This window comes from Phalaenopsis equestris, unplaced genomic scaffold, assembly GCF_001263595.1.
Source record: "Phalaenopsis equestris unplaced genomic scaffold, ASM126359v1 Scaffold001163, whole genome shotgun sequence".
In the NCBI taxonomy this organism is placed as follows: domain Eukaryota; kingdom Viridiplantae; phylum Streptophyta; class Magnoliopsida; order Asparagales; family Orchidaceae; genus Phalaenopsis; species Phalaenopsis equestris.
In genome coordinates, this window is record NW_018165602.1 from 15,423 (window position 1) to 34,021 (window position 18,599).

Genomic DNA, 18,599 nt, shown 5'->3' on the forward strand with positions numbered 1-18,599 from the left:
CTCCATGGGAGCGAGCTCCGCAAACTCTCGTTCCATGAGTGGTGGTTGAACGTCTCTTCACGTTATCGCCGCTTGGAGTGCCTTGAATTGGTCCATCATCTACGTTCACAACGCTTGGACCTCCTCTTGGATATCCCGACAAACTATCCCCCTATTGAATTCCATGGTTGTTATAGCTCTATGTGAGACTTCTCCTTTGTAATTTGCTCTGCTTCTCATCTATGGCATGTCCACGCTCACCGCACCTTCTTTTAGGACATTGAATCCTAAATTGTCATTTGTGGATACACGCCTCGAGAGTAGGAGTCGAGAGAAGGAGAGTGACAGAGAGTAAATCAAACAAAAATTTCTAGGGAGAGGAGTCAGGGAAAAAGACTCCTTATTCAATCCTTTGACCTCCTATTTATGGGAGCCCATTTGTTCAATTATGAAAAGAAGGGAACGGTTATGAAAACCACCCTTAATATAATTAATATGTTAATTTAATATTAGATTTTCGTTACAATATGAACATAATGCAACGGTTATCAGTTGGTTGACAGGCAATGAAACGGTCGGTCAATTCGTGAGAGCCCTCATATGACCAGAATCGCAAGCAAGATCCTCCAATCAGATCTGCTAAAGCCATAAGTCGGTCAACTCGGCTGAGCAGTCAGTCGTCAGATGGCTGGTTCCGAACGTGCTTCTTTGGTCTGATGCTTCGATTATCCGATTATCATCCTTGCACATTCAATCTCTTTGAGAATCGTGCCAGTGATTTTGGTGTATACAATCATGATATTGAATATTTTTTAGATGAACATAACATAAATTTTAAGAAAGATTTACGTATATATCAACCAATTCCTATCAATTTACATATCTCACGCCCAAATTTCAAATTTTAAATAAAAGTCAGCCTTGTTTATGCATGAAAATGCATATTTCATTTTTTTTAAGTAGCAAAAGTGGTACTTTTATGTGATATGAAAAACTTTAGTGGAATAAATATTAAAATAAAAAAAATAAAATTTAGATGGTAAATATGTAAATACATAACAATTGAATGGTATACATGTAAATGCCCCAATTGTTTGATTCATCACATACACTGGCACCATCTCAACAAAATCTTAAATTCATTCTGATATAGTGCAAAACTTATACCATGACACAAGAATCTAAAAACAAATCAAAAAATTTCAAAACTCACCCAAATCAAAATTTGAATTTTATGATCAGAATGATAAATAAGATCACCCACCTTTCAACAAGGAGGATGGAGAGAGAGGCGGGGAGTCCAGCTGATACAGCCCTAGAGAAGGGCCGAGAAAGCGGAAGAGAATCCACCCCGCCGATCACAACGAAGATGGAGGCGTAGGCAAACTTATTAACCCAAAAAAGGAGCCCTTTTTCCCCCATGTATACCTCCAACGCCTTCTCTGAAAGCTTCATCTCCTCCCATTTTTTCTTCTTCGAGGGCTTGGGTTCTTTCTGCAATCCTTCTTCCTCTTCTTCTTCTCCCTGCTTCTGCTTCTTCTCTTGCTTCGCCATTTGTCTTCTGGAGCGAGCTCTGTAGCGGATGTTGAGATTTGGGGGGGGCTTCGTTTCCTTTGATTTGCCATTGTTGGTGCTGATGTGTTGAGAATTGTTGTTGGGGGAAGCTGATGAGCAGAGGATGGGGAGATGTCTGGTATTTGGGGAGGGGGTAGGAGGGTTGGAGTGGTGAAGTTTGGAGGGGAAGGGGGGGAAGATGAGTCTGCTTTCCATTTTCTTGTCTTGCCTTTCTTTCCTCTTCTACTTCCTGTGGCTGCCTTAGCTTTATCCGAATCTTATCCCATTTTTTTTTCCGTCATATGTATGGGGGAAATTTACAAACATATACAGCACAGTTCTTATTTGTTTTAAATACCGCATTTAAATATTTTTTTTACAAACAACCTGAGCATTTGGAAAAAAAAATATTACACTTTCATTGATGGACTTAACGTGTCAAGTGGACCCCATCACTTTTAATAATAACCAATGTCAGTATTTGTGATGGGGCCCACTTGGCACATGACACCTCAACATTGAACTCTGGACGTAAATAGCATACGAAATTCGGATGTAATATTTTCTAGAGCATTTGAATTGGACCTTTCGCTTACTTCCAACCAATATAATATCAGAGCATTATAGATATAAGAATTGTGTAGTGTGTGTGGATGCGTTTGTGCCTATATGTATCTAATCACTAGCATAAGGTTTATTTTTTAGGCCGTTATGATCTTGCGCCGATTCAAGCTGAACATATAAATATGAAAATAAAAAAAGTTTTTTGAGATTTAGATGGACAAATCTTAAATATTTTATTTAGATAAAAAATTTGTTCATGCGGGATATTGAATTGTCTCTTGAAATTTATAGATTTTGAGATTTAGATGAACAAAAATAAAATAATTTTTCTTTTAATTGTTATTTTTGTTTCAATTTAATTTTTGAACGGTTAACCAATCACTTTTGACATTAATATTGTGCGAAGATGTAACATAGGCATATTATTTGAAAGTAGTGTAGGAAGACAATAGGATTTTTTACATAAAAAAATTCAAATAGGGAAAAAATCACTACTCAATCAAAATACTCCTTTATAAATGTGTAAGTACAAAGATATATTATTTTCTCACAATTAGAAAAGTTGATTTACAATTTACATCAGATATAATGTTTGCTCATATATAATGTAGAAAAAAACTTCAAGAGTTCAGAAGAAGTCGTCGTATACTGAATACAAGAGCAATAAGCAGTTATCACTGAAAGTTATCACAAGATATTCAATACAGTGTTAATCGTTACACTATATTTGGGATACATCATTAGAAACAGATTTTGCTCATGGCGGCTTGCAAGAGCGGGTGACTAACGGAGGGTGACGGGGGTATGCTACGAAGATCGGAAGTTATCATCAGGTCTTCGTTCCAGAACAACACTGAATTTCGACTCCTCCCCCCTCCAACTAATGAGAAGTGGTATATTTATAGCATCTAGAGAGAGGCATTTTGGTTCTTTAGTGATCGAACGGCCCATATTAATCCCCTTTGATCATAAGAGTTTTCTTAGTGATTTGAATGCCTTAATGACCTCAAATTAAGTGATCATACACTCGTTGGATTCCTCTAATTGAAACACTCGATTTGGCTATAATTATGTCAAATTTGAATTTCATTTCACCATTCAATTAATGATCTAAAGCCTCCAAATGTGTTTTAATATATTGATATGAACTTGATTGAACTCATATTAAATAAAATTTGTTATAACCAGGTTTTTCATATAGAAATTGTATGTTTAATTATAAACATGTTGAAATTGGGGTTATGTATAATCTTTAATTTGAATCTGGAACATTTCTTATTAAAAAAATGCATCGAGATTCATTTCAAATAATAAAATTTATTGATCACGCATTAGTGGCTTCTATTTTCAGGGGGAGTTATTTACTTTGTCCAAAAATAAATATTTCTGAAAATAATTTGAGGTATTTTGAATTGTCCTGGTATCTTTTAAATGTTCGATCAAGTTGTTGTTGTCACGGTTGTCAGCGAATTGACAGCTATGGTCTGAAGATGATAGTGACAACCAAATAACATAACTCTATAGGTGGTAACGACTGAAAGGCGGTGGTAAGCATCTAGGAGCAGACATGCATCCACAAGTGCTTATGTGTGTTGAACAAGCAACGGAGTGTGTAATTATACATTAAGAGCGTAGTGGGATCCAAAAGCGAGTATGAACGCAAGTAGAAATGCAATGGAGCGCACGACGCTTGTTTGACTATGTCGCGTAGGTGTTCTTGCGGGCATCACTGCGGGCAAAGTTTGGGTCAACATCAAGTGTGTCAAGATGGGCCTCATCATGGGCAACAAGCAGCTACATGAGCTAGCATTCAGCGAGTTAGCAGATTGTGGACATCTTGTGGAGCAGGTCGTGGTATCTTGCAGAGCGTATCGTGGCGTCATGAGGACCGGACAAGGGATATTGATGCAACGAGCCAGAAAAACATATTAGGTTAACATAGACCAACAACGTTGGGCTTGTGACAGTGCGTTCACATATGTGCATGTGTGTGTGTGTGTGTGTGTGTGTGTGTGTGTGTGTGTGTGTGTGGCATGCCCATAGATGATTTTCAAGCAATTTGAGTTTTTCATCCTCTGACGCAAAAAGTCCAAATTTTGGCCTATAAATAGGGTCATTGACACAGAATGACCCCTCTTATCCACACGTTAGAGTCTCTTTCAGGCTGTTGTTGTCTCCTCTCTCGAGTTGATGTTGCCACATCTTCTGTTTGGTGTTACCCCATCTCTTAGGAGGGTGTTGCCCCATCTCCTAGGAGGGTGTTGCCCCATCCTCATCTTTTGGGCTGAGCTGGTTTTTCCCTTTTTCCTGGGGCAGTGTTGCTTGTCTCATCTCCTGGGCTGGTGTTACCCCATCTTTTGGGTTGATGTTGCCCCACCATTTGGGTTGGTGTTGACCCATCTCATGTGCTGGTGTTGCCCCATCTATGGGCAATGTTGCTTTTTTATAGGGGACATTTTTTGGTGATAGATGATCCATCGAGATCCCAATGTTGTTCGGAAAAACTGACAGCCTGAAAATCACAAGTGCCAGAAACCTGACAATGAGGTATTACACTAACTGAAGGCGCCCTAAGACTATTTCAAAAGAAATTTCACTTTTCAAACAACATGGTAGTGAAGTTGCCAACTCCGACAAATCGAGCATGCTAGCCTCCACTTGGATACATCACAATTTATGAGATAAATTTCTGTGTCGATCTACGGCTCCTTCCAGTGCTCGAGTTGATAGATGTTTTATTAGCAACCAAAGTTAGTTTCACAGTTCTTCTGTCTGTCAATGATGATTGTGGTCAAGTTGATTGCCTTCTTCAGAAAAGACAGGGCTAAGTTGACACCAGAGAACTTAGCCAGGATTAATATGTTCTTTAGTGATGCACACGGTCGTGTTTCTTTCAGAAGCAACGTATTTGATATTGGCATGAAGGATCAGATAAGGAACTGGTATGACAGATTTTTCTTTGCACAGAATTGCTGGAAATTTTGTGAATGTATAGGGGAAATTGCCTGAGATTCACACTCCTCTTCAGATCACTATGGATGACATACTATGGATGTTGGAATTTCGGAACATCAAAGATCCATAGTTTGAGGTACAATACATCAGAATGTCATGAATGAAGAGTGTTTTGTTCAAGATTGGTGTTTTTATATACTCTAGATGATCTTATGTTATGATGTTGAAGAAATCTGAGAAGAAGCGTCTAGAATTGCTGGAAATTTTGTGAATGTATAGGGGAAATTGTCTGAGATTCACACTCCTCTTCAGAACACTATAGATGACATACTATGGATGTTGGAATTTTGAAACATCATAGATCCATAGTTTGAGGTACAATACATCAGAATGCCATGAATGAAGAATGTTTTGTTCAAGATTGGTGTTTCTATATACTCTAGATGATCTTATGTTATGATGTTGAAATTTGAGAAAAAGCGCCTAGAATTGAGTCCCACTACTCCTTCAAAGCGACTCCATCAGAACAGTGACTGTGAAATTCTTCCTTCAAAGCAAAGCAAGAGTGATGGGAGGAAAAATTCTCTGATCAATCTTTCAAAAATTTATATTCCGCAGAGTACTAAATCATCCATGCACTTATTACCAATAGGCTGAAAAACATGTGTCTTTTTTCACATATGTTGATCTCCTTTGTTTTATGTTCCTTTCATCTATTTGATATGACATTATTTGTTTCAGATGATGAAAAAGATCGAACTTAAATTAGGGTTCAATTTTTCATTGATAGAGTGGAAATTTGAATTTGTCAAGGTCAAATTTCTTCAGGATGAACACTAGCGGTGATATAATTCTAAAGCTGAAGAATTTGTGGCCTTAGATAATCAGTTGATAGAGTGCAAAACTGAGATGACTGCCCAGATGACTTCCCTCTCATTACAGCATCAAGATATAGAGAGTACTCAGGAGGAGCTGGTGGAGATACAAGCTAACATTAGTGAGAATACCAATAGTTTGAAGGCTTTGAGAATGAAGGTATTTGAACTTGAGGAGAAAAAAAAAGTTGAAGTCAGAGAAGGAGACTGATGTTGTTGGAATTGGGTTGAGGGTTTTGGAAGAATTTAAAGTTCGATTGAGTTCAAAAGCATCATTCAAGAGTAATGCTCAAGAGGCTTGTTACCACATATATGATATTAAAGTGAAGGAACATCAATAAGAATATATCGAGGAGGGATTCATACGATGCTTCGTAAATGGGACTCAGGTGGTGCATCAACAGATTAGAGTTGATATTGAGGGGCTTGCTCCCAACTATGCCTCTAGAGATCCCACCTCATGCTCAAAAGGCAAAAAAGCAAAGAGACTTTTATGAGCATATCCCTAATAAGGAGGATATCATAGTGGATTAATACTCTATGTCGATATGTTGTTATTGGTAGCTTTCATTCGTACTTTATGACAATATGTCAGTATTTGTAGCTTTTTTCTTTATTTAATTTAGTTTTTACATATTATCAATGTGTTTGTTTTTATAGCTCTTCATTTGCTTGATGTGGATCTTTAAACCTTATGATAGTATATAACTTTGAATTTAATACACACATGTTGAATGTCACTTTATTCTTTGTCACAGTGCAACTTTTGAATAGAACAGTACAAATTGAGTTGAGAGTTGCCAAAAAATGATTGTAGAATAGAATACTATCATAGACATGCCTATCTTTTTTATCTTACTTTATTATTTTTATTTATTTATTATTATGAGGACTATTGTCTTTAAGTTTTAATTGGAAGCTTTAGAGGTCCTAAGGTTTTTTTATAATAATATGAAAATGTGGCAAACTTTAGTAGATCAATGTCATGTCATCCAATACTACAAAAAAAACAAATCATTTGCTCATTCGATTTTCCTTAAAAATAGTTTAAAAATATGCTTTTAAATATTTGACTTAAATTCCTTTAAACTCAAACTTAAATAGTTATATAATATCTTATTAAACTTTACCAAAACTAAAATTCAAAAAATTTAACTATTTCCCTAACTACTTAATGCTTTGAAATTTAGAAATTGTTTTAAAATTAATATTTGATCAAATAAAATTAGATTTTCTTTCTCATTCTTTATGCTTTAATTTTCGTTTAGTTTTTACATAATCAAAACTAAATTTTTAAATTTATTTTGTTTTGATTTAATTAAATTGGAGCTAAATTAAAGAAATCAAACTACAATACAATTATACTTGATTGACTTTACTAAGTAATTTATATAATAAAAGCTCATTAAATACATATTTAGGGTTCGTTTGGAGCAACTTGTGCGTTTCAGGATAAGTTGTTTATCCTGAAATGCGGCCCGCGAGCCAACCGCAGGGGCGACCCGCGGCATGCATTTAATGTAAAAACTCAAACACAGTTTCAGATAAACTGGTGAAACGCGCGAACCAAACAATACGGCCCACACTTATAAGCTGCCCGAAACGAACCCTTAAACCGTTTTAAAACTGTTTTTGGAACACCCCATAACTGTACCTAAATGACTCAACTAACTAATTCCCAAACATTAGAAAACTATATTGGGTTTACAATTAATATCTCCAGAAAATTCATTAAATATAATCACATTACAACCCATCATATATATATTTACAAGAAAGCTAACATAAAATAAGTGGGCCCCCAACTGAAAAGAAAACTTTGATCAGAATATAACATTCTGATAAAATTTTGAACCAAATAAATTTTAAAAACCTTAAATTTACTTTCAGATGAATGCAAGATATAAACAATCAAATTAATTTTTTATATTGCATTAATCTCGAAGCAAATTCAAAGAATTTAAAATTCATCCTGGTGACAACCACATCAACCGCTACATTATTTAGAGGGTGTTTATTTTGAACCAAAATTTTCTCAATCCACAATTTGATCCCTCGACTCATCAAAAGTTTGAAGTTTTTTTTTTAGAAAAAATGGTCAGAGACTATTATACGAGCCTCTAACCACCCCTAATATGCCTAACAATTCAAGACCACTTCCTTAAGACCAACTGGATTCGCATCTCCGACCGGAGGGGTCTTATACCGTGGATGACAACCAATAAACTGGGATACGCGGCACTCAAAAATTTCTTTCAATATCAAATGATATCAGATACTCAAATGAGTCCAAATTTTGTTTAATCCAAGGATCAAATTGGAGAATGAAAAAAATTTGGAGTCAATATCAACCACTCTAAATAATTTGGTGGCCAATTTGAACTCTTTATTTTTTTTTTTTTTTTTGCATTTTTACCTAGGGATCAGATTGTGGTCCATCTGCAGCCATCATTCTGCCTTTGTAGAATAGCACCCAAAAAAAAATCCATCTAACATCTGATGTTGCTATTCAGGCCATATTTCAGCAAGGCTAGTTCCAAGTTCTGATAGAAACCAATAATCAGATTCTCCCTGCGTCAAACAAAAGAATGTCATATAAAATGGGTATAAATGAACATTTAAGGGTCCATTTTGATGCGGCTGCAACTTTTGGTAAATATTGTAGTATTGTTACAAGAAAAATAGGTTTTTTTTAAAGCTACTGTGAATATTGTTGGTTTTTACATACATACCACTCAATTCCTATGTATTTACATATCTAACAACTAACTTTTAATTATTGTGGTGGTATACTTGATGTAATATGAAGGATTTGGGTAAGACATGTAAGAAAATCAAAGTTTTGGTGTTATGTAATACATATAATTAGGTGATATGTATGTAAATGCCCCAATTTTGCTTATAGCTATCACAATATAATAATTTAACTCAAATTTCTGAAAATAAAGCGTAAATCTAAACACGAGAGGCCTTACATTTAAATCGGAAGGCTCAATTTTCACCATACCACCCAAAGATTCCCCCAAATTGGAAGGCTCTGAAGAAAATCTATCCAATGGAAAGCAATCATGCTTGGAGCACAAATCCATTCCTTTAGTCAGTTGGTCTGAATTTAAAGATCCAATTCTTTCCTCATGCTGACTGTCAATAACAATTAACACAAATTAGGGTGGTATTCATTTTAAATCATGTTCAGCTTGATAATTACCCATTATTACAAGGCCAGAAATGTAAAAAGCCAACCTGAACAAGGCCTTATTCAATCGTTTGGCTGGATGGTAGCTAGATTATAATTACATGTACATAAAAATATACATAAATGCATGTATACATGTATATTAATATGTATTTGCATATACGTATACATTGTGCATATGCATATTCACGTATTTATATTTTTAAGAAAATTTACATACGTAGCACACAATTCCGTTGAATTTACATATCTGGTGTCATGAACCTATGCATGAAAATGGGTGCTTCACTTTTAAACATGTTCCGATGAATGCAAGAGAGTTATATATGTAAATATAAAAGTTTAGGTGTTAGATATGTAAATACATAAGAATTGTGTGGTATGTATGTGAATGCCACTTATATTTATATATGAATACGAATGAATGTGATGACATACTGCAGATATATAAAAAATACAAAGCCAACTCTTACCTTAACAAGTAACAATGAATGGGACCAATGGAGCTTCTCAAAACCATAGAAAGCTGTTGTGGAAATTCAAAACTCTGCTCAATAACAGAACATAGAGGGTTATTTGATCATGCCTAAACTGCAGAAAGGAAACAAAAACTTCCATTGGCTTTGTTTCTTGCCTCATTAGGATCTGGAACTTCGACTATAGTACCATGTGGAGCTTCAATTGCAATCAAAGTTGAATCCTAAAATAAATAAACCAGATAAAATATAAATAATATTAAAAAAACGGCCGTTTACATACATACCGCCCAATTATCATGTATTTACATATCTAATTCCTACAACTTGCTTTTTTATTCTTTAGTATTTACATATCATAATGTATTACATGTACAATATGAAATACATCTTTCACATCATATATGTAAAAATTAAAGTTTATGTATTAGATATGGAAATACACAAGAATCGAGTGGTATGTATGTAAATCTTCCTTAAAAAAAAAATCAATTATTATGAACTGATTGTGGAATATGAGAAGAATCAATCAAGCAGACCTCAAAACAAGAAAAAGAGTTTATATCTTCTCTGGTGACATAAAGCCATCTGCAAGGGGATAAAAATGATATGTTAAAGAAGAAATAAAAGAAAAGTAAGGGTTGTTTGGGATCACTTTACTTTTTCATTTTTATTTTATTTTACATTCTGACATATTTGAATTTTTAAAAGCACTCAAAATATCTAAAATTTATTGTGAGTGTTTTCAAAAATATATTAATTATCTTTTATAATCAAAAGATAAAAAATGTAAAAAAAAATATACATTAAACAAATATGTTAAAAAAATTTAAAAAAAACAAAGATTGATTTCAAACAAGCCCTAAATTATGGTTTTAAAATAGAGGAAATGAAATCATACTTTCTGCTGTTTTCATCTTGCGTTAAAGCCGCAATTTGCTCTTTCCTTTCTCTGAGTGAAGAATACATTAAGTGATGCAAAATGAACAGTAGAATATAAAGAGTTCATCTTATCAGAGGCTCTACCTGATCAATCTATCCGCTCTATGCTCTTCTTTCCGCAAAACCTCTATTTCAGCCTGAACATTGTGGAACAAGTAATAATATTAAAAAAAATAAAAATAAAAACTTCACATGGATATTTCAATAATTAAATCAATATTAAGTGGGTAAGAACTATTAAGTGAGTAAGCTTTAATACATAGATACAAAGCAACGGGAAGCCGAGATTTTTTTAATCAGCATAGGTACAATTTAGAAATATTGACGTTAATATAATTTACGATCGGAAATATTGATATTAATATAATATACTATCGTATGTGAGATGGTTGTGTAAGGTGGAAAAAAAAAGTTGAAAAAAAAAGGTATTTGTTGGTGTGTGGGTGCTAGCTCTCTTCTTCTACCATGATATTTAAAGTTTAATTGGGACGGTTTACTTTTTTGTTAAGGTAATCTTAAAATTGTGAGTAAAATATTGAGAAAGTTGCAGTGTGAATTATAAATATTTCTTTTTTTCAATAAATCAAACAACAACTTCCTTACAGACACCGTACTTTAATAGATATGATTGCAAAAAACACATTACTCACTGTAAAATTTCTAAAAAACAATTCCCTTAATAGAATTGTGGTGACCATCTAAAACATAAAGCAAATAGAAAATTTTCCCAAAGAGACCCTTTATTTGAAGATAATTATTTGGCTTCTCTTTATGTACATAATAATTCCTCTAATGTAAGCTAATATATATGGTGGGAGGAGCCTAGAATTTCAAATTTCTACAATCAATGTTACCTAGTCAAGTTGCTTGACAGTTCTTAGAAACCCCTCTTCTGAGTTTCGAACCAAATTTAAACATTAGGAATACTAAAAGAAAAACTGAGCCTTCCAACGTTTAGAGAGAGAGACTATGGTATAAAGGATTCCATTCAGCTGCATTTTATTATATCGTGAGGATAAGAGAGAATTTGGTGTTATTGTAGTGATATTTACCACAATACCGCCTAAACACTAGCAATCCGCTTGTGCGGATTCCGCACGTAATATTCGCTCTAATTATAGAAGGAGAAATCATAAAGTTAGCAAGAAATTATGATTTGGGGGAATACGTAAATTAAATCCAAATCCAAAGACCTCCTATTTATACGAAATTAATTTCAATTGCTTCAAACTTTAAAAAAAACCTTGAGGGCTCTTATTTATAGTAATATGTAAGTTAAATTTAAATATAAATAAATTCAAATTCAATACTAATGAGATTTCAATAGAAGCAAAAGAACCTCCACAACAGAGGAAAACAAAAAAATAAAAAATAAAAATAAGTTTTAATTCTGTACCCTCAAGCGAGCTTTATATTCTTCCGCTTCCTTTGGTCTTGACATGTGAGTTTCCCTGCAAGGAAGAATGTGAGTCAGGAAACTGCTGAAATTATTCGGAAGAATAACATAAAAACAGATTCGGCAATTACTTCAATCGTATCATATTCTTCAAACCCTTCTCAATTAAGCCTATCCCTTCAAGTACATTGGTTATATCATACATCCTTCTCTTTTGAACCTGCCCATAAATAAGAGAGGAATACTATGAACGATTAATAACGTGTTGCAATAAGATTAAGTGTGTGTTTGGGATAATTTATGCCTGTGTTATACTTCAGATATCTGCCATAGTTCTATTTGGGAACTATCTTTTTGTTGCTTTCAGAAAATTTTTATGACCATAAGCTATCTTTTGCTACTAGATCTCTTAAAATATAATGACAGTAAATAAAATTGTACCATAGCATTTAAGAAATTGATTTTCCCATCACAATTTTACAAACACCTTTACAAAAACTTCAGTCATGCCAAACAGACAATTAGGCTAACAGTGGTTTTAAAACTATGGTGGGAAAATCAACTATTTAGAAAGTTGTGGTGAGAATTATAAATATTTAATTTTTTTTCCAAAATATAAGGCAACTTTATTATAGCCACCATATTTTAACATATCTGATTATAAAAAAACTTCTCACTACAAAAATTTCTAAAAAATAATAAGAAATCAATTCTCCAAACAAAGTTATAGCGGCAGTCTGAAACGCAAAACGAGTAAAAAGCTATCCCAAACATACTCTAAGATATCAACTATGCGTCCTATAAGTTGAAAATAGTTAGTATCATACATCTAACTCTTGTGCTGCTTTATTCAAATCAAGAGTGCCATCGCTAGCCTCCAAAAGCAAGTTGAGAAACTTCTTTGTCAACAAACCTATAGAGACTTACTGTTAGAGACTAAATAAGGCAGCTATGCTCATTAATTCCGTAAAAGTGCAATTCATAATTCAATCGAAGATAGGCGTCAGCTTACTTAGGGAACTGTCATACCGACAGCTACTGGAAGCACCCAATCCAATAGTAGTTCCTGGTAAAAAAGTGAGAGTAGCTGATTATTCAATATTATTAATCTCTATGATAAAAGGGGCATTTACATACATACCACCCAATTCTTATGTATTTACATATACCTCAACTTTCCCTTTTACATGTTTACCACCCAAATCTTTTATATCACCGCAAAATACCTTCATTTTAACTTTCAAACTGTAAAATACACCTCTTCATGCATGGGTAAGGCGGTATGCATTTAAAAATTGAAGTTTAGGTGTTATATATGTAAATACGAAGGAATTGAGTGGTATGATGTATTTACACATCTTACACATAAACATCATATTTTACATTTATACCACCCAAACCTTTCATGTCATAGCAAAGGTACCATCATAAGGTGGTATGTGTGTAAAAATTGAAGTTTAGGTGTTAGATATGTCAATACGTAGGAATTGAGTGGTATGTATGTAAATCTTCTATAATAAAAATAATATTTATTCCTTGAAACACATAAATTTGAGGAAACCATTCTAGATGAATATCCATCACATATGATAAACTATTTAAACCCCTTAACAAAAACAATGAATAAATAAACTACGAGGGAAATACCATCCATTGATTCAGAACCTTGAGTTCCATATGGAGTTGGTTTTCTCCTTTTATTATGCAATTTTCCTGACTCAGGAGGAAGAACTTTTGGATCAATTGCTTCCTTCGGCTCTTCTTTTATTGTTCCTTCGAAAGGCTTAGCTTCAAAAAGGATTGCTCGGTCCTTTTTCCTAATCTGGATAACGTATATAGAATACGAAGTCACGAGTTAAACTTTAATTAATTAATTAATTAATTAATATATATATATATATATATATATATATAGAGAGAGAGATATCTAATATCTAAAATTTAATTTTAGATAAATGCCACCTTAACTATACATGAAACGCGGTATTTCACTATTTAAAAAATAAAATAACAATTTTTTTTATGTGAGATGAAAGATCAGCCAAATTCTTGGTTTGATTCATATAATTCATTTTACAATATTGATGCTATAAATAACTATTATACATAATTGGAATACTAAAATTTAGGATAACAAATCTTTCAGTCATTACAGCATATCTCTAATTTAGGAAGCATATTTATTTACAAGCAATCTATATATGAGAGTATACCAACTTGAAAATATTTTTAGAATCTTCAACACTCCTCAAGTTGGTTTGTAGATGTCGCTCATTCCCAATTTATTAAGACCATCATGAAAAACTAAACTTCATACGGCCTCGGCGAGAAGGTCAACAAATTGTGCTTGAGATGAGATATGAGGCATTTTAATGATCCTTGCTTCTAGTTTCTCCTTGATGAAATGTATATCTTCCACATGTTTAGTTCGATAGGGCTGAATTTGGTTGTCGGCAATATCACAAACTGTCTTGTTATCAAAATATAGATTCCTTAAGTTGTCATGTTTAATAGACTGATCTCCTAATAAATAACGGATCTATAATAATTCACACATTGCCTTAGTCATTGCTCTGAACTCATATTCAACACTAGATAAAGCAAGTACAACTTGTTCCTTGCTCTCCCAATTGACCAAATTTTCTCTTACAAAAGTGAAATATCATGTAGTAAATAACCTATCATGGATTGATCCAACCCAATCTGCATCAGTGTATCCTTGGAAAACTAAATTATTCCCCTTTTTTAACATAATTTCTTTTCCCTGGAGATGATTTCAAGTATCGGAAAATGTGGGAACTTCACCATGTGTTCTTCACTTTGAGAATACAAAAATTGACTCACGACACTTGATGCATATGCTAAGTTCGGTCAAGTATGTGCAAGTTACATTACTCTCACAACTAATCTTTTATACCTCTCCTTGTTTTTCAAAACTTGATTTTTACGTATGCCTAACTTCAAAATTTCTTCCCTAAGAGTGCTAACTGGATTACATGATACCATACTAGTCTCACTTAGTAAATCAAAGGCATATTTTCATAGAGATAGAAAGACAACTTTCTTTGATCTTGATGCTTGAATAACAAGTATTTCACTGGATAAAGGTTCTTCATCTCAAATTCTCTAGCAAGATGGCTCTATAATATGTCCATTGCTTTTGAATCATTTTTTGTTATTATCATTTTATCAATATACACATTGCGACAAATAATCATTCTTTGATTAGCCTCACAGAAAAGGTATGATCTATGTTACTCAGCTTATAACCAAAAGCTTTCATTGATTTCGTAAATCTTCCAAACCATGTTCTTGGAGATTGCTTAAAACCATATTTTTAATCTGAAGACATATTTTTCACATTTGTATTGCAAGTTACATCCAAGAGGCAACTTTATGTATACTTCTACTTCAAGTTCTCCAAGCAAAACTATATTCTTCACATCAAATTGGTGCAATGGCAAGCCAAAATTCATCGCCAAGGATATGAGAATACGGAGAATATTGATTTTTGTTACTGATATGAATGTCTCCATGTAGTCAATTCCATAAGTTTAAGTGTACCCATTTGCAACTAGTCTAGCTTTGACTTGTTAAAAGGTTTCATCTGCCTTGTATCTAATTGTCAGATTCAATGGGTTTCTTTCTTTCAAGAAGCTCAACAACTTCCCAAGTTGAGTTCCTTTGAAATGAATTCATTTCTTCATTCATAACTTCCTTCTACCTATGATCTTCTAGTGCTTCATGCATATTAGTAGGTATAAACAGTAGATAATTGATTCACAAATGGCTCGTATTTTCTTTACAGTCCATGATAGGACACATAATTGCTTATGGGATACTTGGATTGAAACAAATAATAGGTTCATAGTTAACTCTAGGTATAAATCTAGTAGCTCAATTAGGTGGTACTTTTGGAAAGAATTGAGATTCAAAATTTACTTGGGGTTTGGAAAAGGAATCAACCTCAAAAAATAATTGGTTAGATGTCCAATTAGTCGAAAATAGGTTGCTCAAGCAGCATAGTTTCTTCATAATTTTTATCCAACAATTCACCACTTGTATTTGAATGGTCCTTCTTTGGACCATCAAAGACTCTAAAAATCTCCACCCACTTCTTATATATTTATAAATCTAACACCAAAACTTTACCTTTTACATTCATATCACCTAAATCTTGTTGAAGATTCTAGAAGTGTTTTCAAGTTGGTATACCTTCCTATATAGATTGCTTGTAAATAAATAGATTTCCTAAATTAGAGATATGCTCTAATGGCTAAAAGATCTATAAACTTAAATTTTGTCATTCCAATTATGTATAGAGATTATTCATAGTTACCCTATTATAAGATGAAAGATATGAGTGAAATCCAAGAATTTAACTTGGTATCTGAGACCTCCTTAAACCTCCAATAGATCCTGTAAACCTCCACCATATTTTGAAGCATCCTCTTGTAGGAAGCCGAAACCTCCAACCTTTGGAGGTTTTTAATACAAATTGTTTTGTTTTGAGTTCATTTTGAACTTTTTTTTTTTTTGAAAAGCATTCCGTCTTTTTTTTTAAACACTCAAAATGTATAAAGTTCTTTTAAGAGATTTACACACAAACCACCACCTTCTGATGTATTTATAGATATCTAACACCAAAAACTTAACTTTTTACATTTATACCCAAATCTTATTGAAGATTCTAAAAGTATTTCTAAGCTGGTATACTTCCGTATATAGATTGATTGTACATAAATATGTTTCCTAAGTTAAAGATATGTTCTAATGGCTAAAAGAATTGTAGTCCCAAATTTTAACATTTCAATTATATATAGTGGTTATTTATAGCCACAATATTGTAAAAAAGAAATTTATCAAAGAAAACTAAAATTTGACTTGGTATCAGAGACTCTCCAAAAAACTCTGCTAGATCCTGCAAACCTCCACCACATAAATGAAAAAAAAAATCAACCATTGAAATTCAAACTAAACTGTGTATGATCCAACTCTTGATATAAAACATCACTTCGAGACAAAAATATTCCTCATGTCAAATTACATAATAACAACAATAATTAAGAAAATCACCAACAAAATGTAAGATAACAACTAAGCATATCAAAAGGTCACAATATAATAAAGCTAGAAAAATTGCAGATCTTAAGTGAAAGCTCAACTAGAGGGTTAAGCAAGCGAATATTACAGAATCATTGCTCACGGGCTGAGCGCAGCTGAACGGATTAACGGATGGCGCCAGCACCTTTCCCTTGTCAGCGACGCCAGTGACTATGCATCGAAAACCAGAGAAATCCTCAGAACCTAAGTTGAAGTGAGGATTGACCGGACAGGGAAGGATCTCAGGAGATTGAACGGGGAGATGACTCTTCGCAAGGCTCGAACTTTCGATGCCGGACATGGAGGAGAGTGATGAGGGTGATATTGGATCTGAGGAGCGGGAGAGAGATTAGGGTTTTGAAAGAAGAGGGGGAAAGGAATTAGGATTTGATTTCTGTAGTAGCCTTTCGCTTGTGATTTTGGAGGGTTTTATAGACTGATTTTTGGAGGCAAAGCGGGGGAAAGGATTCTAATTTCTTCTTCTTCTTTTTTTTATAAGGATTATTTTTGCGTCGTGTTAAAGCGGGAAGAGATGGGTAGCTCGTTCGAATCCGCAGCAGCGATGGCGGCGCCGAAGCGCTTGTGCCGTTAACTTGTACCGGCGGAACACTTCTTCCAGTAATGTGCGTCAGATCAAATAAATACTTTTAAATTTTTATTTGTGCTTCGGCCCATTCATTTATCGAAAGAAAAAAAAAAATTTATGTATATATATATATGAATTGTACACAATAAATCTATACATACTTTTAGAGGTCTAACAAATGTGGGTGACTCATTTTCTAAAAAACATAGCTATCACATACTAACTATTGAGTTTGACTTGTTGAGATGATTCACCAACCTCACATGATAAAGTGTTAGTTCTCATGTACCATCTACCGACGCTGACCTCCTTAGATAAATTAATATGATCATCTGTTGAAGTGTTAGTTATCACATACCAATATAGAGGGCATAAATATTTTGGAGAAGTTGGAGAAGACAAGAAATGATATTGAGGAGGACTGAATTGTTCAGAAATCAATAAGGAGAGTGAAATAAAAAGAGATGCTCTCCCTCCTTAAAGAGGAAAATTTTGGATCCTCTCCCACTTCCCTTAAAACACAAGAGGTAAGGCTTAAATTTAGTGTTCATCCATCCACTTTCAGAATATTGTTTCTTACTTAGTCGTCTATATGTTGTATGAGTGGGATATGATATCCTAAATGAATTCAACAGGCGCGCACGCATACGTACCTCTCGTATTTCTTTTGTGTATTGTGCTTAGTGAAAATTTGTGTTAGATCTATGTTTTAGTTTTTCTCTAGCTGAAGATTTCGAAGTGGACTGTGGACTTTGATCTGCAAATCGAACCATCAATTCTACCAATTTGGTTTAGATTCTAGGGTTTAAAGATACACCTGTTCGATCATGAAATCCTTTTTATCCCTAGATGCTATCTTTGGCTGATTGATGAAGCTAGATGTTCTTACTTGCAATCTAAAGAAACCCTATATAGCGAGAGTTTCGATTGAGAGGGACATCACAAGTGTGGTTCCTAAAGAAATATTGGTTCA

The 18,599-nt window shown here is 33.7% G+C and overlaps 2 protein-coding genes across 3 annotated transcripts; both read right to left on the bottom strand.

The window, feature by feature from the left end:
* Nucleotides 1-1,025: 1,025 nt before the first annotated feature.
* On the bottom strand, nt 1,026-1,856 carry LOC110033389. Its single transcript, XM_020737351.1, is given in 2 exon segments — nt 1,026-1,331; nt 1,333-1,856. Coding segments are annotated over 2 exon segments (513 nt in total). The 5' UTR covers nt 1,750-1,856; the 3' UTR covers nt 1,026-1,235.
* Nucleotides 1,857-7,912: 6,056 nt separating this feature from the next.
* On the bottom strand, nt 7,913-17,577 carry LOC110033388 (transcription factor E2FB-like). Of its 2 annotated transcripts, XM_020737349.1 has the most exons (13): nt 17,129-17,577; nt 13,585-13,759; nt 12,950-13,003; nt 12,765-12,850; nt 12,069-12,157; nt 11,938-11,992; nt 10,626-10,678; nt 10,501-10,551; nt 10,139-10,187; nt 9,758-9,823; nt 9,597-9,670; nt 8,903-9,068; nt 7,913-8,498 (listed from the first exon to the last, which is right to left on the bottom strand). In XM_020737349.1, exons 1-13 carry the CDS (start codon nt 17,339-17,341, stop codon nt 8,433-8,435), a joined length of 1,197 nt encoding a protein of 398 aa, XP_020593008.1. In that variant the 5' UTR covers nt 17,342-17,577; the 3' UTR covers nt 7,913-8,432. The 2 variants fall into 2 exon arrangements, with proteins under 2 accessions (XP_020593008.1, XP_020593009.1); XM_020737350.1 differs by lacking the exons at nt 7,913-8,498; nt 8,903-9,068 and having other exon boundaries at nt 9,664-9,714; nt 9,790-9,823.
* Between the last annotated feature and the right edge of the window lie 1,022 nt (nt 17,578-18,599).

Coding starts and splice junctions, on each gene's coding strand:
- LOC110033388 (XM_020737349.1), bottom strand. CDS start 17,341: ATGTCCGGCATCGAAAGTTCGAGCCTTGCGAAGAGTCATCTCCCCGTT. Junction 12,851..12,949: donor TCGGTATGACAGTTCCCTAA/GTAAGCTGACGC, acceptor AAGTCTCTATAG/GTTTGTTGACAAAGAAGTTT. Junction 10,188..10,500: donor CAAGATGAAAACAGCAGAAA/GTATGATTTCAT, acceptor ATCCCCTTGCAG/ATGGCTTTATGTCACCAGAG.